This window comes from Haliotis cracherodii, unplaced genomic scaffold (genome assembly GCF_022045235.1).
Source record: "Haliotis cracherodii isolate W230 unplaced genomic scaffold, xgHalCrac1.p SCAF_42, whole genome shotgun sequence".
In the NCBI taxonomy this organism is placed as follows: Eukaryota; Metazoa; Mollusca; class Gastropoda; order Lepetellida; family Haliotidae; genus Haliotis; species Haliotis cracherodii.
The window spans coordinates 1,137,113-1,163,086 of NW_027266300.1; the positions used below are offsets into that span (position 1 = coordinate 1,137,113).

General features: G+C 39.9%; 1 protein-coding gene across 1 annotated transcript; it reads left to right on the forward strand.

Moving 5' to 3' along the window:
- The first annotated feature begins 6,028 nt into the window (after positions 1-6,028).
- LOC139441687 (E3 ubiquitin-protein ligase TRIM56-like) lies at positions 6,029-11,956 on the forward strand. Its single transcript, XM_071222491.1, has 4 exons — positions 6,029-6,055; positions 8,097-8,406; positions 9,155-10,513; positions 11,465-11,956. The coding sequence occupies exons 1-4, from the start codon at positions 6,029-6,031 to the stop codon at positions 11,794-11,796; spliced, it is 2,028 nt and encodes a 675-aa protein (XP_071078592.1). The 3' UTR covers positions 11,797-11,956.
- Positions 11,957-25,974: the final 14,018 nt, after the last annotated feature.

Here is a 25,974-nt window from a genome sequence, read left to right on the forward strand (position 1 = left end):
TATTATCTTTTCAAAACACCTTCAATAGTTAAAGGCGACTATGTTTGTCGTAGGAGACGACTAACGGGATCGGGTGGTCAGGCTCTCTAACCTTTTTGATGTATGTCATCGTATCCCAAATGCGAGGATCGATGCTCAGGATGTCAATGACTGGATGGTCTGTTCCAGACTCGATTACAGACTACCGACATACAGCTGTAATATTGATGAGTGTTGTGTTAAACATCAAATAAACAACCAAACTAAGCGATCTTCATTAGTTTACAAATTAAGCTTTATAGATAGTGTCATACGCAGCTACAGTCAAACATTTGTTCGCGCATCTTTGGCGCGGGCGTGAGAGAAACCGTTGTAAGTCGAAAGGGAATAATCTCAGGAGAGTACTCGCGATCGACACAGCAGCGATTTTGTGGTGAATAAAAACTACTTTACAATTTTGCTTGAAAGCTGCTGTAGATCTCTTGATTTTGCTTACTTTATGTTATTGTTTTTGATGGATAAATTGTTTTCATTCTCATGTCATGCAACAAAATGTCGTGTTAAATGGCAAAGTGTTGTATCAGCACTATCTTGTTGTTCTCAGTAACATAATTACATTATTGGACAATATAATTGCATATTTTAATTAAAACGGTGTGGTTTAAAATCCGTTTGCAATTAATAAGGTAATAAAATAACTTCCAACACTTGCATGGACACGATAATCACATGTGTATAAAACTATCTCATATTAATCGCTTCCGGCTTGGGTCTTCCATGTGTGTGAAGGCATGGCGTGACCCATTTCCCCACTGGGCTGTAAACCCTAGAATTTCTGAATTTAAATCTGTTGACCCTGCTCCCTGCCCCACGGACTACTATAGCTGCTATAAAAATGACTCACAAGTAACAAGATGTAGGAACAGTTAAAATAATTTGAAACCGCCACCACGACCTTGCATTGACATGTTAAATATTTATATCATTCCTGCCTTTGGAACTGTTTCCACCTTTCAAACATCGCAAAACGACTGCCTCTTACATAGTGGGAATATTGCGCCGAATCTTTTGTGAGATATCCTCTACAGGAACAAATGAAGACTAAATTTAGGACTCAACATAAAATACAATGAATTGAATATGAATTTACATTCCTTATTGTTTTCATTTTACATGCATGTAGAAAAACCCTATTTCGAAACATTTTACTTATGGAGGATGATGCAGGCAAATATCACGCTGTTAATTTATTACAATTTTTGGAATTAGTGTGGTGTAAAAGTAACCTACACATGATCTAGACATTCTTAAGGCAAACTGCACACATATATTCGACCACTTGTGTATTACCGAAACACCTCCAATGGGTACAAACCACTTTGGTTTCAAATGTCGTTGATGTCACACCAGGAAAATCTGGACTTAGTGACGAATATGTGTGGACGTGCCAGGGTAGTTTCAGAGACCGACCATTTGATATTCTGGGGAATAGGAGGGGCTGGGATTTTGTATCATGATTAGTTTGTTTTCTCCAGCCACAGCCACAACACCAGATATATATGTTGTCATAGTGATTTGACATGACATTGTCTTCCTACCTTGGTTGTATTGTATGCGAAGAAACATACGTCGTCACAACATTTTGATTAAACGTCTAAACAACGTAAGAAAAGGATGTTCAGCATTGGTTATACTTTGGTTCACACTACGCTTTAGCAATCAGTCTGTCAGTCTACATATATACGTTGTGACAACGTTGCCTCACAACGTTATAGCAACCAATCTTGCCATGGAGTCTACAGATATACGTTGTGACAACATAACCTCACAATGTTGTAGCAACCAATCTGGCAGTCTGCAGATATACGTTGTGACAACATAACCTCACAACGTTGTAGCAACCAATCTGGCAGTCTACAGATATACAGTGTGACAACGTAACCTCACAATGTTGTAACAACCAATCTGACCATGGAGTCTACAGATATACGTTGTGACAACGCAACCTCACAATGTTGTAGCAACCAATCTGGCAGTCTATAGATATACGTTGTGACAACGTAACCTCACAACATTGTAGCAACCAATCTGGCAGTCTACAGATATACTTTGTGACAACGTAACCTCACAACGTTGTAACAACCAATCTGGCCATGGAGTCTACAGATATACGTTCTGACAACATAACCTCACAACGTTGTATCAACCAATCTGGCCATGGAGTCTACATATATACGTTGTGACAACATAACCTCACAATGTTGTAGCAACCAATCTGCCAGTCTACAGATATACTTTGTGACAACGTAACCTCACAACGTTGTAGCAAACAATCTGTACATGGAGTCTACATATATACGTTGTGACAACATAACCTCACAATGTTAAAGCAACCAATCTGGCCATGGAGTCTACAGATATACTTTGTGACAACGTAACCTCACAACGTTGTAACAACCAATCTTGCCATGGAGTCTACATATATACGTTGTGACAACGTAACCTCACAATGTTGTAGCAACCAATCTGCCAGTCTACAGATATACTTTGTGACAACGTAACCTCACAACGTTGTAGCAAACAATCTGTACATGGAGTCTACATATATACGTTGTGACAACATAACCTCACAATGTTAAAGCAACCAATCTGGCCATGGAGTCAACAGATATACTTTGTGACAACGTAACCTCACAACGTTGTAACAACCAATCTTGCCATGGAGTCTACATATATACTTTGTGACAACGTAACCTCACAACGTTGTAGCAACCAATCTGACCATGGAGTCTACAGATAAACGTTGTGGCACTGTAACCTCTCAACGTTGTAGCAACCAATCTGGCCATGGAGTCTACAGGTATATGTTGTGACAACGTAACCTCACAACGTTGAAGCAACCAATCTGGCCATGGAGTCTACAGATACACGTTGTGACAACGTAACCTCACAACGTTGTAGCAACCAATCTGGCCATGGAGTCTACAGATATACGTTGTGACAACATAACCTCACAATGTTGTAGCAACCAATCTGGCCATGGAGTCTACAGATATACGTTGTGACAACATAACCTCACAATGTTGTAGCAACCAATCTGGCCATGGAGTCTACAGATATACGTTGTGACAACATAACCTCACAATGTTGTAGCAACCAATCTGGCAGTCTACAGATATACTTTGTGACAACATAACCTCACAATGTTGTAGCAACCAATCTGACCATGGAGTCTACAGATATACATTGTGACAACATAACCTCACAATGTTGTAGCAACCAATCTGGCTTTGGAGTCTACAGATATACGTTGTGACAACATTACCTCACTATAATGTAGCAACCAATCTGGCTATTGAGTCTACATATATACGTTGTGACAACGTAACCTCACAACGTTGTAGCAACCAAACTGGGAGTCTGCTGATATACGTTGTGACAACGTAACCTCACAACGTTGTAGCAACCAATCTGGCAGTCTGTAGATATACGTTGTGACAACGTAACCTCATAATGTTGTAGCAACCAATCTGGCAGTCTGCAGATATACGTTGTGACAACGTAGCCTCTGAACGTTGTAGCAAACAATCTGGCAGTCTGCAGATATACGTTGTGACAAGTAACCTCACAACGTTGTAGCAAACAATCTGGCAGTCTGCAGATATACGTTGTGACAACGTAACCTTACAACGTTGTAGCAACCAATCTGCCAGTCTGCAGATATACTTTGTGACAACGTAGCCTCACAACGTTGTAGCAACCAATCTGGCCATGGAGTCTGCAGATATACGTTGTGACAACGTAGCCTCACAACGTTGTAGCAACCAATCTGACCATGGAGTCTGCAGATACACGTTGTGACAACGTCACCTCACAACGTTGTAGCAACCAATCTGGCCATGGAGTCTACAGATATACTTTGTGACAACATAACCTCACAACGTTGTAGCAACCAATCTGGACATGGAGTCTACAGATATACGTTGTGACAACATAACCTCACAATGTTGTAGCAACCAATCTGACCATGGAGTCTACAGATATACGTTGTGACAACGTAACCTCACAATGTTGAAGCAACCAATCTGGCTTTTGGAGTCTACAGATATACGTTGTGACAACATTACCTCACTATAATGTAGCAACCAATCTGACTATTGAGTCTACATGTATACGTTGTGACAACGTAACCTCACAACGTTGTAGCAACCAATCTGGGAGTCTGTAGATATACGTTGTGACAACGTAACCTCACAACGTTGTAGCAACCAATCTGGCAGTCTGTAGATATACGTTGTGACAACGTAACCTCATAATGTTGTAGCAACCAATCTGGCAGTCTGCAGATATACGTTGTGACAACGTAGCCTCTGAACGTTGTAGCAACCAATCTGGCAGTCTGCAGATATACGTTGTGACAAAGTAACCTCACAACGTTGTAGCAACCAATCTGGCAGTCTGTAGATATACGTTGTGACAACGTAGCCTCTGAACGTTGTAGCAAACAATCTGGCAGTCTGCAGATATACGTTGTGACAAGTAACCTCACAACGTTGTAGCAACCAATCTGGCAGTCTGCAGATATACGTTGTGACAACGTAACCTTACAACGTTGTAGCAACCAATCTGGGAGTCTGTAGATATACGTTGTGACAAGTAACCTCACAACGTTGTAGCAACCAATCTGGCAGTCTGCAGATATACTTTGTGACAACGTAGCCTCACAACGTTGTAGCAACCAATCTGACCATGGAGTCTACAGATATACATTGTGACAACGTAACCTCACAATGTTATAACAAAGGAGAATTGTTTGCTGGATGTCATTGAGCTGACTAAAAGTACTTCCTGCTAGGTGACTTCTTTTGCATATTTATCGGATCGTGATACCACGTTTATCGTACTGGTTGATCACATCAACGTCCGTGTCTGGCATCTGACAACCAGGGTCTCTAATGTTTCCATGGCGTAATCAATAGCCCATGTGTGGGTACATCTGTAGGTTAGACTAGCGCCGACTCACATAATGCGGTTTTCTCCAAATATTTTGTTTAAGATCTATAGATGACATTTCCTAGACGTTCCTATGGGAAGCATAAAATGGGGACAGGGCATCTGATTAGCTGGTTAGGTCCACGGAACACTCATTCCAACACTAGGGGGGCGGTCGGGCAGCCTAGTGGTTAAAGCGTTAGCTCATCATGCCGAAGACCCGGGTTCGATTCCCGACATGGTTACAATGTGTGAAGCCCATTTCTGGTGTCCCCCGCCGTGATATTGCTGGAATATTGCTAAAAGCGGCGTAAAACCATACTCACTCACTCACTCACTCCAACACTAGGGTGGTCTCAGGACGATATGACCTCGACCACCACATGACTGTCACATGACCAATGAGTATGTCGTGAACCTGATATAATTTATTTCGACTTGCTTATCAACAAACCTGTCCGAGCCCGCATTGCGTCACTACGTCACACTGTCCCAGGTGGAGAGGCCGTGTCGGGACACAGGGTAAGTTGTAGTGTTACATTACAGCGAGACAGAGATATGTAGCATTCTGCTGGAACATACAATCGTTACTCAAACTGTAGAAGTCCATTGTTTTTCCGAAATAATCTCCCACTGTGTGAAACTGGTCAGTTTAGTCATATCGAGTGCTAGGAATCTACTCTAACCCAGGTCGAAATGGAGTTACTTTCGGTTTAGATTGTAAGAATACTTTACACGTCACCCGTCTCGATTACCCGACTAAACAGATTTCATTCCGCACAAAATGTAAATAGAAGTGAAAATCATGTGCAAGAATCAGTGAAAATTAGTGATGACACCAGGTGTTCGCGAATCGGGTCAGCATGTCTTACCCCACCAGAAACAACCGCCAATCACACAATTTTCATGAAAAGATGTTTGTTGCCCGACACCCACAGCAATACTTGGATAGTACCCGGATGGATAATCAAACATTGACAGTGACTCAGTTGTTTACGATCCCCACTTGTTTGTTTATTCCGTGGACGATGCTCTGGACACCCTGTGAACCGGAACGATGAATGGACTGGTCATTTATTATAAGGTGGGTGGGTTGTTGAGTGATGGTTAAGAAAGTATGACACATCAAAAGACGTGGGACGCAATTATATCACAGTTATATAGAGTTGTATGGTTTATGCAAAATCTTCAGTTCTATTTTGTTTAAAAAATAAATAAAAAAACTTGACCATTATTTAATGTAATTTTATTTTCAGTTCTTATTGGCGCAAAAAAGTAAAAAATAGCAAACATGGAAAGTTATTGAAAATATAAGTTTTACTTGTAAAACCGGTACATGTATGGACTTAAACCATTCTAGTGTGGCAACAACAGTTTTGAAAGAGGTTTTCTTTCATATATATCTCCCTTGACTTAAAAACAGAAAGAAGAGCGCCATGTACTTTTAGAGCATTGTCCGTTGTGAAAGTTTGAAGAGTATTTTGCATATGTGCAGTTCTGTGCTGACTTTGAAATAAATAGCTTTTACTATTGATTCTGTCAACAATTCATGCTGTTTGTCATAATATTTGACGTAATACGCCGCTAGACTGATGTCATGAGACCAACATGCTGGAGAACTGTTTGAGTGAATTCTGTAACATGATACAATCATACAAACCCAGTGACCAGTGTTTCTACAGCCAGGGGAAAATATTTTCTGATGTATATTTATCGTTTTATGAAGTCAATATCATATATTGCACTTCACATTTTCAAATTAGTTCCTGTCAGACTTTCTCTGGATTTGATAGACATTTACACTGAAGCAACATGGGATGTAGTGTGGGGTGCTTCCAAAATGTCTGCCTCACATTTATGCCTCCGTGCTGTTATCTTTCCACTCCAAGTGAGTGGAACAGTCTCCCACTTGGACAGAAGGTTTTCCCAACTTTCCAGATCTTTAAGCGCCATTTACAGACTCACCTATACAAGCTCGCATATATTGACTACACTGAAACCTGGGGCAGCCTGGTTTCGATTCCCGATATCGGTACAATGTGTGAAGCCCATTTCTGGCTTCCACCGCCGTCATATTTCTGGAATATTCAACAACATAAAACAATATTCATATAATGCCTGTTGAGTTATGTGAAACATATGTGAACGATTATTAAGATTAAATATATATTAATAGAGTCCATCAAAATTTTCTCTTCAATTTCAACCAATTTTGAAATCGACTATTAATCTGTTAATTAGCTTAATTCGATCATGTTGATATTTGTTTTTGTCTGATGAAAGAATACAAAATCACTAATTAAAAAGTGAAATGAAAAGGGTAGAGCTGATACGGTTTAGAAACTGATATTGAAAGGTTAGAATAAATATCAGCAAAATCAGTGGATCTATAGTTGTTGCTGAAATATGAAGTGACAGTGATGAGAGCTCTCGTGGGTTTCACCAAAGTGGTGAACGTCCTGGACATGCATCACTTCGGGTTTTCCTCCAACATTAAGCTGACACGCCCAGATGTAACTGGAATACTGTACACTCCATCTTGATAACGGTGTAAGGATCTGCATTGAACGTCGTTAAACGCAGAAGTTGTTATAAATAAAGTTGTATGTTTTCTTCTTTACTCACCAACTGCTGCAGGCGGTCGCAGGGTACCCTAGTGGTTAAAGCGTTAGCTCGTCACGCCGAAGACCCGGATTCCATTCCCGACATGGGTACAATGTGTGAAGCCCATTACTGGTGTCCCCCGCCGTGATATTGCTGGAATATTGCTAAAAGCAGCGTAAAAACATACTCACTCCATCACACATATCTAGAACCCCAAACAAACAGTCAACTGAAAGACCGTACAGAGGAGCGTCAAGCAAAATGCACCAACTCATTTATGTAGGACGGACAGTACAGAGGAACTCGCCTTGCTTTCAACATGTTCAAGTCACTTGTTCAGTGTTAAATATTCAGATGCATTTTACATACTGTCACTACTGTCAATGATAACTTATATTGTCATAACTATCAGATATTCAATATTTCCAAACCTCTACATCACACAATAAAAATATATTAACATTCAATCACCAGTCCCTAAAATACATGAATGATATTAAACAGTTATTCCTTTGTTTCAGATGGCAGCCGCCAGACAGGTGGAGAGTCTGAATGAGAACTTCTTGACCTGTTCCATATGTACAGAGGGATACAAAGACCCCTGTACTCTGACCTGTGGACACACCTTCTGTAAGGGCTGTCTGGGGAAATTCCTGAAGACCAGACAAGACGCCATCAGAGCCAAGTCCATCCCGTGTCCCTACTGTCGTCAGAAGACTGGAGTTCCCAGGCCTGACAGACCAGTGGAGGAGTGGGTGAAACAGATCAAGCCCAGTTTCCTCATACAGGGACTTCTGGACACTCTAGCCTGTAGGGGTAATACTGATCATGGTAAGTAAATGTGATCTAGAAGAAACCGAAATATGACAATATTCTTCCAAGGGGTGTAAGATCCCTGGCCGCATCTCACCAAAAGACGGTATTAGTTGTCAGTCTGCCAGGCGCTCGACATTAAAAGGATAAAAGAGGGACTGGTAGTTTTAAAGTCAGTAAACTGTGCGTGCATGGGGTATCCATGTTAAACTCCACTATCTAAGTGAGCTGGTACTATAAAACTGGCCCGCACGCACGTCACTACATAAGTGCAATAATCTTCAAAGCGATGTAAAACCTCTATTTTGAATTACACCGTCGCCAAGTCAGTTTCCACTGAAACCAAGAAACCAAAATAGAATATCTTAAAAGATATAAACTGTGACGCTGTCATACAGCAGGTTCTCTATCCTGAATTACCGATGTAATACCAAACCAGGTTCAATCTATGCACGTTCATGCGTCATCAAAATGGTGATGGAAAACTGTTTATTGTAGATGAATGTAATCAAGACGAAACTGAAGGATCACCTATATTTATCAGGATTATCTAGAATAAATCTTTGTCATTTCAGTTTTGAAATCTATACATGTAGATTATCCCAGGGTACTTCCCGGACACTGTATACGTTGAACCGCACAATGGGCAGAATTAACATTTTTACACTGATTCACTCACTGTGTACGTTGACATCTTCCTACAAACGTTATCTCGGTATTGTGTTAAACACGTTTGATGTTACAGGTTTATCCATGACTTGTTCAGATACAGAAAACCGCTGCCATCCCTGCCAGGATCTTGGAGACATACAATCGGCCAAGTCCTACTGTCAAGACTGTGATGTGCCGCTCTGTGAGAGATGTGTGAAGATGCATGCATCTCTTCCTGGTACGTCAAACCACGTGATTGCTGACCTTGGTGGAACAGTGAAGGTCACTAGACGACAAAGGTGCTCAGAACACAACGAAGTCATGGATTTCTGCTGCAGAGACTGTAATAGAGCAATATGTCCCAAGTGTTGTATTATATACCACCGGAGATGCGACTCTGTGGTCACTATTCAGTCCATAATGTCTGAGATGAGAAGTGTTCTTACATGCAATAGGGGATTAATAACACAGAGCTTTCACGACATGGACAGATCACTTCAACAACACAGATCACAGATTGATGAGATCAGCCACAACAAAGACAAAATAAAGTCACAGATCCGACAGGCCTCACAGAAAGCCATGGACGTGATTAAACAGAAGGAGAAAGAGCTGCTGGAGGAGCTGAATGAGATGACAGAGAAGCAGTCTGGACAACTGAGGGGGCGGATAAAGTCAGGGGAAATAGACATGCAGATGTATCAACAACACATAGAGTACATCACCCACGTGTTGAAGTCTGGGAGTGAGACTGACATGTTTGACATTTACCAGATGTGTCAGTCTGGGGCAATCAAGGAGGCAACAGACAGGGATGTCACTTTCACAGACAGTGTTCGTGATTCAAAACTTATATTTGTGAGTGAAATAGATGAGAGGAAATTACACAAGGATGTAAAACTTGGTAGACTTCAAAGGAACGTTTGTGAAGTAATGGATACGGAACTTGGTAAAATACATAGTGGCACATTTGACGACATGTGCAGGCCAGTGTTACACAAGACAGTCGGCATCAAGGTCGATGGCGACAGGGAGCAGCCGGATCCATATGACGTCACAGTCCTGGTTGTGGATGGTGAGGAGACACTGGTGGTCACTGACCGCAACAATACATGTCTGAAATCCTTCTACACAAAGGATAACAAATCACGACACAGTAAACTGGATCTTGCAAGTAACCCAAGGTCTGTGACGAGGCTGAGGGACAACCAGGTGGCTGTATCATTCTGGTCACACAATGAGATTGTAATAGTACGGGTGACCCCTGACCTGGTGCTACAGTCCCGCGTCACAACAAAGAAGAAGTACAGATGCCTAACAGACTTGAGTCCTTCAAAATTAGCAGCAGGTTGTTGGCGTCCTCCCTGTGTTGACATCATGGATGTATCGGGGAGAGTGATGAGGTCAGTCAGTACATTCAACACTAGGAAGAACCTGATATGTAAGCCCTGCCTCCTCTGTGCTACAGACAGGGGCAACATCCTGGTGTCAGCTGCTGGCTCACACTCTGTCTACTGTATCACACCAGCGGGAGATGTTGTGTTCAACTACACCCCTACAAGAGAGAGGAGACTGAGAGAACCACAAGGTATCACAACTACCAGCACAGGACACATCCTGGTGGCGGACCTGGGAGCACACAAGGTGGTACTACTGACAGCAGCAGGGGAGTTTGTCAGGGACTTGCTGACGTCACAGGATGGACTACAGGATCCATACAGCTTGATGTTCTGTGATTGTAAACTGTATGTGGCGGAATCTTATGGAGATGCTGTGAAGGTATTCAACTGCAGTATTCCCCAGTGAGACGCCAGGAAGCAAAACATACTAGGATCACGTCGCTGGGAACTTTTTATGGTGAAAATTCAGAAATATGTCCAAAATGAATAGATTGTTTTGTATAAGATACCCCAAACGCCAACCACATTTGAACATAGATTACAGTGAATGAATGTGTATGAAAACACCGCTTTTAGCGGTATTCGGGTAATACACTTACTGCACGTCACAGTCCTGGTTGTGGAGGGTGAGGAGACACTGGTGGTCACCGACTACAACAATGGATGTCTGAAATCCTTCTACACAAAGAATAACATGTCACGACGCAGTAAACTGAATCTTGCATGTAAGCCAAGCTCTGTGACGAGGCTGAGGGACAACCAGGTGGCTGTATCATTATGGTCACACGGTGAGATTGTAATAGTACAGGTGACCCCTGACCTTGTACTACAGTCACGTGTCACAACAAAGAAGAAGTACATAAGTCTGACAGCCTTGAGTCCTTCAACATTAGCAGCAGGTTGTTGGGTTCCACCCGGTGTTGATATCCTGGATGTATCGGGGAGAGTGATGAGGTCAGTCAGTAGTTTCAACTCTGGGAAGAACCTGATATTTAAGCCCAACTTCCTCTGTGCTACATACACAGGCGACATCCTGGTGTCAGATGATGGCTCACACTCTGTCTACTGTATCACACCAGAGGACGATGTTGCGTTCACCTACACCCCTACAGGAGAGAGGAGACTGAGAGAACCACAAGGTATCACAACTACCAGCACAGGACACATCCTGGTGACGGACTGCTGGGCACACAAGGTGATACTACTGACACCAGCAGGGGAGTTTGTCAGGGACCTACTGACGTCACAGGATGGACTACAGCATCCACACGGCTTGATGTTCTGTGACTGTAAACTGTATGTGGTGGAATATAATGGAGGTGCTGTGAAGGTATTCAACTGCAGTATTCCCCAGTGAGACGCCAGGAAGAACGCCGTGTGCAGATTTTTATAATGAAATTCAGAAATATGCCCCAAATGAACAGTTAGTTTGGTTTAAAATAACAACAACAAAAACCATTGGATTACAGTGAATGAGTGCATATGATTTTACACTACTTCTAGCAGTATTCGAGCAGTACCCGTACCACGACGGGGGCACACTGAAGCCATGTGACCAACCGAACCTGGGACATCGGCAGGACGAGCAAACGTTTGTTTCCACATACAAATGACAAGCACATACATAATGGATTATTAGATCAGTTGTAGTGGCAAGTTTAAATGTGGGGACAAGACCGACATTATGCAGGTCTTGGACGTTTGCACCTTCGGAGAAACCCACGAGCACGGTTATGGTTACTGACAAACCTAGAGAATTAATCAGGGCGATTCTGGGATTCAAACCCACAACTGTAGGTTCCTGTCACGTCTAAGGGACCTAACTACGTACATCAAATCTCGGCGCCACAGAGTACCACATACGTTTGTAAGACAAAGGACTTTAACCCTTGATTTTGTACTTAGTCATACAGCTACACGTTCACTTATATTATGCCGCAAGGACGTTTACTAGCGTTTCTATCAGTTACTCTCGCTGACAATATTGTTACTTGTGATTGAGACATCCACCTGAGTACTCTGTACACATTTAGTTTGTATTTAATGACTGTAGAAAATGTATGTATTTTTTACTTTATAAAGCTACACCTTATCTTATCTTATCTTAGTCATATTAGTATACTGAATAATCTTTTCAGCGATAAACGCATTTTAATGCTCCATCGGTTAGTTTGTTTGTTGTTTAACGCCGCACTCAGAAACATCCCATCAGCTATATGGACGGCGGTCTGTAAATACTCGAGTCAGGACCGTACAATCCAGTGATTGACATCATGAGCATCGATCTACGCAATTGGGATACGATGACATGCATCAACCAAGTCAGCGAGCTTGACCACCCGATTCCGTAGTTCGCCTCTTACGGCCAGCATGCTGAAGACCAATTCTAACCAGGAATCTTCACGCGGTTGATTAGCCCTTAATGAAGTCAAGTTTCACATAGAACTTTGTATTATGTTTCTTCAATTGCTGTGTGTTTAACTCTTTTTATCGAAGAGCGTTCTCTGTAACAGAAATTCCATTTGAGTAACTAATCACAGGAATTATGTCCCTTTGACCACGACGAAGTTGGTGCCAAATGTTGTTGAAGCAACCAATTCATATGATATATTTTCAGGAGATATAAAGAAAAGGATCTTGATTATATATGTGTGTGTTGTCATCCTTCAACAAACGTGTTTGAAATGTCCACAAGTGCCATTCACGACTAGGTGTGACAACAAAAGGAAGACACTCTAAATGCGGAATGAAAACCTCCAATCCGATGTATGTGATGCAGTAGCTAACTGGCTATCTGAATGTTTAACACTGTTTCTGGAGTCGTACATAGCGTTTAATCGATTTTAATCTTTAGTCGAGAAAGCGTGAAAACAAACGAAATGTACTTTAAAACTGCGTCAATCGTTCTGCAGGCCGACAAATAGAAACAGACAAGAACGCCCTGCCCTGGTGCTTGGAAAATCAATTGCCGTGATTGTTGTCGATTGTACAAATCGATACATGCACCAGGGATGGAAACTTGTACTTTAAGCTTTTAGCAATGTATATATCGATCCTATAACCCCGATGCTTGAATTCTTGATGGCATTCATTCATGACAATTTTGAAAATACAAAATGGGTGGCTGGGTGGTCGAGCGGCTGGGCGAGTGACTGACTGTGTACCAATCGGAGACAACGCTTATAGTCATTATAGGTTATCTTACTGAAGGTATTGAATAGGGTCATGGGTAGCATTAGGGTCATGGGTATCATCACAAAAAGTATACAAGCCACAGATGACAATGCTTTCCTGGGTCAGAGTGACCTTCCACGTTGCTGTTACAAGCAGTCCTCGTATGACGTCAGAAAATATAAATCGTGGATGTAGGAGACTGTACCTTTGTGTACATGTAAATACTCAACCACAACCGTACACGTCGGGAAGACAAGATTTTAACACTGACGAGGTTTTCGGACAAACGAGGTGTCCCGACTGACAAGGTTTTCGGACAGATGCTGTGCCTGCACTGATAAGGTTTTCGGACAGATGGGATGTCACCACTGACAGGGTTTTGGGACAGATGGGGTGTCCCAACTGACGGAGTAGTCAGACAGTCGAGGTGTCCCAGGGGTGGTCGGGTAGCCTAGTGGTAAAAGCATTGGCTCGTCACGCCGAAGACCCAGATTCGATTCCCGACATGGGTACAATGTGTGAAGCCCATTTGTAGTGTCCCCCGCCGTGATATTGCTGGAATATTGCTAAAAGCGGAGTTAAACCACACTTACTCACTTACTTACGAGGTGTCCAAACTGACGGGATTTTCGGATAGACGGACAACCCAATGGCGGCGGTTTCGGACAGAAGAGGTTTCCCCCACTGAGGGGGTTTTCTGACAGACGGGGTGTCCCTAATGGCGGGGTTTTCGAACAGACAGGGTGTACCCACTGACAGGGTTTTCTGACAGACGGGGTGTCCCAAATAACGGGTTTTCTGAAGATGGGGAGTCGCCACTGACTTTGGTGTCCTTCTCTGAGGGGTTGTTAGGACAGACGGGGTGTCCCCACTGGCGGGGTGTTCGGAAAGACGGGGTGTCCCAAATGACGGCGTTTTCTGACAGACGGGGTATCCCCACTGATCAGGTTTTCGGACAGACGGGATTTTCTAGGAATATTTGGAAAAGAATACGTAATTCCAGTAGAACACTCGTGAAAAGAAAGAAAGTCCATTCAATGGAAATATTGGTAGTTCTGAAAAATGAGTTTTGAAAAGTGGAAAACAGCAATGCATTAAGGTGAGTGTTGACGTTTGAGTGTATGAAGACAAACGTACACAGAATACACCTGACGGCCATGGAGCTCTGAATTCCAAATTCAACCTTCAACATTTTAACAATTTTAATTATAAACCCACTGTTGCCACGGTTACGGTTGAGGTCGAGTTTTTCTTTCATTTTGTCAATTAAAAGTCGCAGTTCCAAACCTACATTTTTTGTCAATTTCAAAGTGTTCGATTTCAAATGACTTACAGGTATGGAGTGGCGGTGATATAACTGGAATACTGTTAAAAATGGCGTTAAACCAAACTCACTCACTCACTCATGGGTTAATTTACTGGATTGTCTGGTCCAGAGTCGGTTTTTTTCGTACAGCCGTCAATAAGTACCAGAAACAAACAAAACTTCATGTTGCAATGATATATGTGTCATTACATAGCGTTGCTATGTTACAGTGTGGGATGTTCGCATCATTACATACTACATTACATCGTAGAAGTAAGACGTTTTTGTGGATATCAGGCAAGCAAGTGTTCAAAGATAGAAGCTCACACAATTGAAAATAAACCTCATCAAATGTATATAACAATTGTATGCGTCGACCTTTGTTTTTAAGGATTACACCGTGGACTGATAAGGATTTACTGATTGAGTGTTTCTGGTCGTGGGATCAATAAGTTACTCCAACTTGGACTCCCACAAGGTCCAACAACAAGCCTTAAGAAAGTATATCACAATAGTTTGTGTCTGTCTTTGTGTAAAAAGCATCAACACTAGTACTTGTCATCACGGTATATGCTTTGTCGCGTATTTCCTGGATATGGGGGCAATCGATTTTTGTACATTTTGGACACATTTTGTAAATGATCGAAAATGGAAAACCAGTACTACCCTGTGTATGTTTCAGTGGTGTGTCCGTGTATTGATTATTCAGTACACTTACAATGATACGTGTTGGGTAAACAAATATAATGCAAAATGTGATGAGTTGGGTCAGGTAAATATGAAACAGTCTTAAATGGTGTTGGAAAGATTTGCTCACAGAATTCCGATCAGAAACATGACCGCCTTGGCAGCCAAATTACCATGAACTTGGGTGCTGAGTGTTAGACCGACTGCCAATTGAAGATATTTAGAATGTATTCTTTCAACAAGATTTGTTTTTTAAAATCCCCAAATTTCCGAACCGTACTTCAAAGTCGGGGCAATCGCTGTGTCCAGTGCTGATAACATTCAGTCAAGAGGCAAGTTGATTTGTGTACTTTCTTTAATAATGTACATGTAGTTGTGAATACCCTGTTTCCGTTAAGGTATGCTCTGTGGAAATACAGATTAAATACTACATCGAAAATAACAGCATCTCTCATTAGACATCGTCAATGTACATATTGGCTGAGTACACATGACGACTTAAGTAGTCCATTATCCTATAGGTAGGCTTTCTCTCTTTCAGTAGTCATTATGGGAGTGAGCCAAATCGAATACCAATGGATTCTCACCAATCACTTCTTTATGGAACAAACCGAATTGATATTGTGTCTGGTTGGTTTTTAACTCGTCTATACTTCAAAAAGTTAACAAAATTTATTCGAATACTATTGGTATTGTCCAGAAACTCAAATGAGATTTGTTTCGTTTTAAATCCCAAAATGTCCAAACCATACACTTCCATACAGGAAATCCCTATGTCAAATGCTGATAACAGTCAAGAGGCAAGTTGATATTTTTTACTTTATTTAATTGTTTTAAATAACCTCACATGTTTTCCGGAAACGTATTCACTGTGGATATAAAGAATATAAGAACAGATAATGCATTGAAAATAACAGCATCTCCCATTAGAGGTCGTCAATGTACATATAAGTACAGATGACGACTGGAGTAGTCCATTATTCTGTAGGTAGGCTTTCTTTCTTTCAGTAGTCATAATGGGAGTGAGCCGAATAAATTACCAATGGACTCTCACCAAGCACTCCTTTATGGAACCGACCGAATTGATTTTGTGTCTGGATGGTTTTGAATTCAAAATGTGAACAAAATTATAAGACTATCGGTATTGGTCAGTTAATTACCATATCATCCAAAGGTCGTACGACTGTGACGTTCAGCCTCAAAGACGACAATAGATCAAGGTGATGTGAACAATGGTTGTATCACTGCTGGTTGTTGGATATAGATACCACATCCGTTACACTCAGCTTGTCGTCAGTTCGGAGACTGTCACCGTCAGTGGTTGCCCCGACGTATCCATAGACTCCGATCATTAACATTATACATAAGGACTCGTGTGTTAAATACCTTTCAATACGTTTTCAATACGTGCCGGTTTCTATACATGGTTATTGGTGCTACTTTCAGGCGGGGCTGGTGATTGGGCGTCTATTGTCGTGTCCAAGGTTTATCTCTGAATGTACTTTAGGCGTTGCGGGTGTTTCTCTTGTTTCACCTTACACATTAAAATGACACATTACGTGAGTGAATGTGAGTGACACTTGAGTGTGCGTTCCAAGTATACAGGACTTTGTTACTTGAGATAGTGTAATTGTTATACCCACGCTGTGTGAAGCCACTGAAGGCATGAGCTAGTAGAAAGAATGTCCAATCTGAAGTACATAATATACATTACATGACTCTGTGGCACACGGGCTATTGATTACACCATGGGGACATTACAGACCACGGTTGTCAGATGCCAGACAGTGACGTTGATGTGATCAGCCAATACGATAAACGTGGTATCACGATCCGATGAATATGCAAATGTGGTCACCAAGCAGGAAGTACTTTTAGTCACCTCAATGCCTTGTCTACCTGCTCATAAATTCCATAAATTCCATTGATGATTAGACAGCGGTTTCCATGTGTGTGTTTTTTTTAAGTTAAAAAAATCACGCAGCGATTCGCTGTGCAGAGTTGCTTCCCTTGGGTACGCCAGGAACCTATGATTGTGGATTCGAATCCCGGTTCACCCCAATTATGTTTCTAGGTTCGTCAGCATCATACCCGTGCTCGTGGGTTTCACCGAAGTGGTAAATGTCTGAGACCTGCATCACTTCGGGCTTTTCTCCCACATTAAGCTGACACGCCGCGATATACTGTTACAAGTGGCGTTAAATCCAACTCACTCACTGGCACTTTGTATTCACACTGCAAAAAAAATCCATATATACAAGCTTGTATATCCTTTGGAAAGATGATATTTCCAAAGGATATACAAGATTGTAATGATGATATATACAAAAATATACAAGTTTGTATATACGACATATACAAAAATATACAAATTTGTATATATGGTGTATCCAAATTTGTTTTCTTTGTATATATTGGTAAAGGGAGATAATTATTATGCATTTATGTATAAATATTATATATGTGCAAATTGAAGTGTTTTAAGTTGAGCACTGTGTTTCTTTGTATATGTTGGTAAAGGATGATAATTGCTATGTATTGCTCTATATCTGTTTTGTATGTGCAAAATAGTATCATCAAGTTACAAAAAACTGATATAGTGGCGGGTAACATTACTGGAATGTTTAATTAGTACTCCACACTGTTAGCGGGAGTACATACTGTCCTTGCAATGATATTGACGGGTGGGCGGTTGAGGCGTCTGGTACTTTTCCTGGCGCGGTGCTTGGTATGTGAGTAGACTTTATGGTCAAATGCACAGAGAGGATTAGCTGTCGGGGGCGATTGCATTGGCGGTAACTTCTGTATTGAAAGTGTTTGAGCTTGGATTCGTTTTACGGGGAGGCCGCGATGTGTTTTGTAACATGCTCTCGTGCACATATGCCAACAGAATGGATTGCACAGAGGATGAAAACTATTTTATCACTACTTAAAAGTGTTGAATTTGGTTTGTTCTGAGCTGTCGGTTTCATTGTAGATATACATTGTTATAATGTGAAATCTCGGCGGAAACGCGGAAAATCGCGTTTTGTAAAACGGTAGTCCTTGCAAAAATCATCTACAAAATATTATCAAAGATTATGTTTTTAAAATACTACGAAAATATTGTGTTGACGGACTACAATGGCGGATTGTCCTGTTTTCGTTTAGAGCGTTCAGCATCAAACATGCCGTTATTATTATTCATAACACAATCGTCGGATCTTACGTTTCCAGACATCATACGTTTTCTATCATGGATACTTGCACTATAACGGGGAATGTAGCGTCACACATAAAAACTGTTAATACTCCGATGATGACTATGTTTATGATGAAGTTGTCTTTTATAAGTGAATGAGATGTTGAGCTGGCTTGGTCTAATTGGTATTCACTCCCTGGAACAAAAATATTTACTAGCATTGTATTATGAGCAACCGGATGCGTAAATAACGTGTGTAATATATTCCCGTATTATATTTTATAATACTTGTTCTTTTAATATTGTTATCAATGAGAGAACGAAGATTACCTTGAAAAAACACAACAGCATGCATATGTTCTAGCAAAAGGAAACTTGATATATATTCATTTGGCTTAATTTCTACTTTGGAAAACTTAGTTGGCGCTCTAAAAGCTTGACGCTGTATAATTTGGCACGCGCATGGTGGGTGCAAACCATATGTACATCAATAATAATAATAATAATAATAATAATAATAATAATAATAATAATAATAATTATAATAATAATAATAATAATAATAATAATAATAATAATAATAATAATAATACATCATGATGGCAGTTTCAATGTAAAGATTAAGTATTTCTAAAGATATGGAAAATAAATCTTGATAACTGCTTTAATCTTTGATCTTTGGGAAAATGATTAAAGGTGACAGGAACGTGATTTACATAATTAAAATATAGAATAATATACAAATTATAAGAGAGGGTTTGTGATTTATTTTGGGATGAAGTCAGTATTTAACTTGCGCTTTCCGACATTATGCGTATTTCGCACACGGTTAAGAAAAAAAATGCAATTCATCTATGTATAAGAAGTACGAATGCATCAATCCTACATCACAGGACCATGTACATAATTTGTTGAATGTTATTTCGTGAATACACAAATTGCATAACACATTCCCTGAGGACAAACCCAAATTGCCCGTCCCTTTGTGACAGGTGCTAATTAGAGAATGTATTGCCACCACATGTCCCGGCACTTTTATGACATGTAATGAACCTAGTCAATCCCTGGGTCTGTAACAACAACATGGGTCTAATAAAATCAAAGTAACATAAATGTTACGTAATTCGAATTAAAAAAAAGACTGAAAAAATGTAACATGAATATAATTGCCCTTTTGAGGGTAATATAATTTTGGGAAAATATACGTTTTCTTGTATTTATGGACGACTTCACACAAGCTGAAAAATTAAACATATGTTTATATAGCTATATTTACATACATGGCATTAACATGTAATAATAATATTGATCATGTTTGTTAATTTGTACATTTCGTTGTTATTGGTATCCTGAGTATGTTGTAATAATGTGTTCTGATCTTATTTGACGTAGATTACATGAACTAGAAGAGTGACTTTCTTTCATCAGCGTGAAAGGATTACCCACACATATACCCTTAATCTTTTGTCAAACAGAAAGAAGTCATATAGATATCTAACTGGTACTAAAAGTTCACTATCAATCTCCTCTGAGTAATTATGAGAAACCCGAATGATATCCTGTCTACGTGGTCACACCCGGTGATTGTTAAGACATTCAGACAGTATGGCAGTCTGTATTCATTTCTTATATCCCAAAAGTACCCACCAAGCTTCCTTTTATTAACATTGGGATGAGGGGAGATATACATATTGTATTAAATAATACATCAATACATCAAAACAGAACAAAAAAGATAGGTCAACAGTGCGGTTGATGGAAAGGGGTTTCCTAAGAAAAGCTATTTAACTGTTTAATACTTAATACGTGTCTCAAAGTATGTATTAATTCTTACTACTAGTTATTATATATGTGCAAATCCACCCGAACGTCGGATGTACATGGCCGAGTTCAAAATAGCTAAATTAGGCACTGTTCAAATTGTTTCCAATAAACCACTGATTAGAAATTCACTTAACCTTTAGAATAGAATCGTTTCTTAATATATTCTAGTTGGGGCATGTGAAAAAACTTAATGCAGTGTACCACTGTGACAGCCACAAGAGCAGGCATGATGTGTTATCTGAGATGTGTTTCTTAAGCCGATGGAAGTTTAAAGTGACAAAATCTGGTATCATGGTTTAACTGAATATAACATTCTCCAAGTTTAATAATCCTCTTTTTCCGGTGACTATTCCAATTATTAATGGTATCAGGTAGGAATGACTTGGCATAGCATTCTGTTCTACAACGTATAGCCTGTGAATTGGTTAGATTTCTTTATATGTAATCACTAACAGCAAAGATGTTTTCCATCTTGTAAAAAGTTGTAATGGCTACGTTGGTCTCATTTGGCAGGTGACCGAATCATCAGACAGACCAATCAAGTGTGACCAGTGTATTCGCCTGGTCTAAACTAATAATTACTGTGCTGCTCTCGACTGTGGGCAGAATAAGCTATTCAAACTCGTTAAGTGATACAGATTAACCAGATTCCTCTACGCTGGGCAAACACTGGTCTATGTAGAATCATATCGTTATCTGGGACTACGGGTTGACGAGCATCTAGATATGTGAAACTGTGAAAGAGTTGTACAATTCTGCCAGCCATGCTTTGTCTTATTCTGTTGGGTGTATGTCTTATGATGTTTTTATAAAACTGTATGAAAGTCTTGTGGAGCCGGTAATGTTCTATGGCTCTGGTATATGAGGATAAAACGTTAATCTAATCCAAAATAGAGCCTGTAAATTATTTCTTGGTGTTAGTAACGGTACCTCCAGTATAGCCACTAATGGAGACATGGGTCTCTCCTCCCCGTTTGTTACATTACATGCTAATGTTTTTAGACTACCCCAAGATTTAATAACAGCACTTGTAACGCTTTGGTGAAGAAAATGGTTACTATGTAAAAGTTCATGGAGTTCTATAGTTGTTAAAATTGCCTGTAATCTTAATATTTATGATGTTTTAACTGCTCCAATGTCCCGAAAGAAGAAAATTGCCCATATTAAGAACGTTCTCATAAACAAAGATGAACTGAGTTGGAGAACAGAGCTTTGGAACGATAAACATAATGTTAAGGGCAATACATTAAGAACTTTCATGATCGTAACGTTGTTGCTCCTTATGTTTTAAATACAGGGATCACCGTCGCATTTTAGCTAGTTTTAGATCTGGATCGAAACAGGACGATTTACAACCCCCCAACCCTTTTAGAAAATAGAATCTGCCCACACTGTTTTAAATTTGTTCATAAAAGTTTGTCGAAAATGAATTTCACTTTATTCAATGTTATGTCCTTTATGATCTTAGAAGTATTTTACTTAGATAATGGTCATCTCTTTTGTAACAAGTGACGCGTTCATAAAATAACTTCCTCTGTAAGGTTCACATCCAATTGTCAGACATCCCATTTGGCAGATGCCCGAATCATCAGACAGACCAGTCAAGTGTGACCAGTGTATTCGCCTGGTCTAAACTACTAATTACCGTGCTGCTCTCGACTGTGGGCAGAGTAAGCTATTCAAACTCTTTAAGTGATACAGATTAACCAGATTATGATTGTGTAAGTGGCGTTTGATCTGTGTCGGGTTGTGGGTGTGTTGTTAGCACAGAGTAGTTTGTTCAGTGATATAGAACATAGGAAATTAAGAAGATTAATAAAAACAAATCGTTGAGGTTGTTTTGCATCATTTTCATTAAATATATTGTTACACAGATTAAACTGCTCCATAACCTGAGTACAATCTCACCCACTATAAGTACAGTATTATATTACATTGAGGAATTCTCTAAGATCGCAATGACAAGGTACGCCTATATTTTGCAACCTGAATCAATTCCCTGGAGCGTCAAGACCATACTTTGCTCGGTTTAAACAAGAATTGCAGTTAGATCCGCTTTGTCGTAGATAAGTAATAGCGAAGGCCAAAAAAAAAAAAATTCCCTACATTTCTGAGAGATAGCTACTCTAACATATGTACCCAGAGCAGCTAAAGATAAAAAAAAATGCGAATATATATATATAATAATAATATAATATAAATTTTATGAATGCTAAAACTCGCAATAGATGTGTACCCTACTCACACACGAGTCCCACAGGAGACAGGTCAGCCAAAGTGGCCCAGACAGAAGACGATCACACTTAAACACTTAAAGCAAAGCAAGAACAACAACTTTGAGGAATAGTGTCCTTTGCAATGATCTAATGAAATACATCAAAATGTGTGATATCACACGTTTCAGTTTATGTTGTATATATAGTGTCTTTCTGATAATGAAAAAAATATAATTTCTTATGATAACTTTTCCGCCCACTGTATGAGTGGTATGTTCCACATTAAAGTTAATAAGAAATAAAGATATCCCGTAAAAATATTTTACTTCTGGTGTATGATTTGATTAAAAGTGCATAACTTATCCTGTAAGTTCTCAAAATGTCTGCTTTCTGGCCACTTGGTCTGTTCCACTTTAATGAAAGGTAAACAGGTAACTATTTCTTAACTAACCATCCTTGACTAATTCTGACTAAAGGTGTCGTACGCATTTTATATTGATCAAACTGTTATTAAGATCTGTACAGATTTTCTATTTCTTATGTAAAACATAACGAAATACAAATTATTTCATAACATCATATAGTTGTCATAATGAAAATAGTATTCAAGCATTGTTGTCACATGCATTAATAATACTGTTCGGTATCATTAGTAAACTTTGCAACCACATATTATGTGAAACCTTCTATAAGAGGTGAAGAAATTCAATGAAGCAGAGGTAAAATCTAACCATATATACAAAATTGTATAGTTTTGGAAATACCAACTATACAAAATTGTATATTTTGGAAATACCAAATATACAAAATTGTATATTTTGTATATATGGGTATTTTTTCTTGTGTCAATCTCAGTGACTTTAGAGAATAGCAATATGACAATAGCTGCTTCTATGAGAGGCACTGAGACTTTAGAGAATAGCAATATGACAATGGCTTCTTCTATGAGAGGCACTGAGACTTTAGAGAATAGCAATAGGACAATAGCTTCTTCTACGAGAGGCACTGAGACTTTAGCTTCGATTAGTTTGAGAATGACATTATAACAGAAGCGTTTGTGTAATATGTAATATTGATATACAGCATTTCTAGGAGGAGAGGCCGGTCACATGACGTTTTTCACGAGGCTATATTCTTGAAGTGACATAAACCCTAACGGACTACTTCCACATTCGTGGGGAAAACTCTGAATCTTCTTTTGCATGAATACAAAAAAGCGTTCTTTCTGAACATTAAGACCCTTTAATCCTGCACTCAGCGTGTTGGTATACATTGAGTAACGTTAGACACTTTGTCTGCATGATTGTTAATGACTATCCTCGCTATGACCAATCCTTGTGAACAAAACGTAGAACACATTAGCATCGAAGTATCGTGTCGAGACTAACAGTTACAGTCGACAGCAATCTATGAATTTACCCTTGTATCTATCTGACACGTCTCTATAATCACATTTCCATGATCGGCCAACTGACCAATGATGGTTAACACATGTAACCGCCACAGGTTCATGAGCAACTTCGAAAATATCTCCCGTCACATTTATCGTGTGTGCCATTTTGACTTCTTTTACTTGATGTAGATCTAAAACTGAGGTAGTTCTTAACAGGCCTTTCTCACCCAATGATGATAGTATTTAAATACATTTGTTGTAAACAAACTACAACATATGTTCTTCTGTTAGAGTCTGCTCTCTTTTGTGGGGAACTATTATATTGCACAATACAGCTGGTTGTTGTATGGCTGTCAGTGTAAACTATTAAGTCACACTATAGATCTGGCGCAACATCCCTCGGGGTATGACATTGTGATATAAAAAAATAATAAGAATTGACTTTCACTTTGGGTGAGTTCATTGGAGTGTGAACCTTCATAGAGTGAGGGCCAAACTGTATGAACGTGGGAAGTCATTACTTAAGTAAAAAAAGCCCATGACAGCCGGACAGTCAATATGAAACATAATCGGGATCGACATCTTAAAGTTATGGCAATCAAGTGATTCTATACATGTCATGGCTACAGGGTAATTAGCCTTTGATTATTCAGACAAAGGCTGTCCCAAAACGGTCGTTATGACAATATTCCTTCCAATTGCCTTTTGTCTCCTAATCAAAGTGTGTGCCTCATTCTGTCAACAAAATAACATGTCACTAAAAAACGTTTTGTAGGAACTATATGGGGCGGGGTCTTAAGTGTGTTCTACAGTTTATAGTGAGTGCATGTAATATCGCTACTCCATGACCGCCAGAGTCAGTTAGCGGAATAAATGAGTGGAGTGAATGAGCGAGTGAATTAGAGTGGAGTGACTGATTGAGAGTAGAGTGGAGAGTGGGCGTGAATGGATTATTACAATGTGTGAGAGTAGTGTGAGAGTGAGTGAGAGTAGTGTGAGAGTAAGGGGATTATTTCAATGAGTGAGTGAGTGAGAGTGGAGTGAGTGAGTGAGAGTAGTGTGAGAGTGAGTGAGAGTAATATGAGAGTAAGTGGATTATTTCAGTGAGTGAGTGAGTGGGAGTCGAGTGAGTGAGTGTAATGTGAGAGTGAGTGGATTATTTCAATGAGTGAGTAAGTGTAATACATATCAGCACAGGTTATAAAATGTGTTTTTGTTCGGGTCAGAGTATACCAGCGTATTTCTCAGTTTTATGTAATATTAGTATTAATATAGGTATTATTTGTATGTGCATGATAAGAATTACATTTGACTTGGCCGGTTTCACGTATGGCTGTTTTGACTTGTTCCCGAGCGTATCAGCAAACCTGTCCCAACACGCATTGCATCACTACGTCACACTGTCGCGGGTGGAGAGACGGCTATAGAGACACAGGGTAAGTTGGAGTGTTACACTACAGTGAGACAGAGATATGTAGCATTCTGCTGGAACATACAATCGTTCCATTAACTGTAGGGGTCCATTGTTTTACAGAAATATCTCCCACTGTGTGAAACTGGTCAGTTTAGTCACATCGGGTGCTAGGAATCTACTCTAATCCAGGTCGAAATGGAGTTACTTTCGGTTTAGATTGCAAGGCTATACACGTCACCCGTCTCGATTACCCGACTAAACAGATTTCATTGGGCGTAAAATGTAAATAGAAGTGAAAATCATGTGAAAGCATCACTGAAAATTAGTGATGACACCAGGT

Coding starts and splice junctions, on each gene's coding strand:
- LOC139441687 (XM_071222491.1), top strand. CDS start 6,029: ATGAATGGACTGGTCATTTATTATAAG. Junction 6,056..8,096: donor GACTGGTCATTTATTATAAG/GTGGGTGGGTTG, acceptor CCTTTGTTTCAG/ATGGCAGCCGCCAGACAGGT. Junction 8,407..9,154: donor TAGGGGTAATACTGATCATG/GTAAGTAAATGT, acceptor TGACTTGTTCAG/ATACAGAAAACCGCTGCCAT.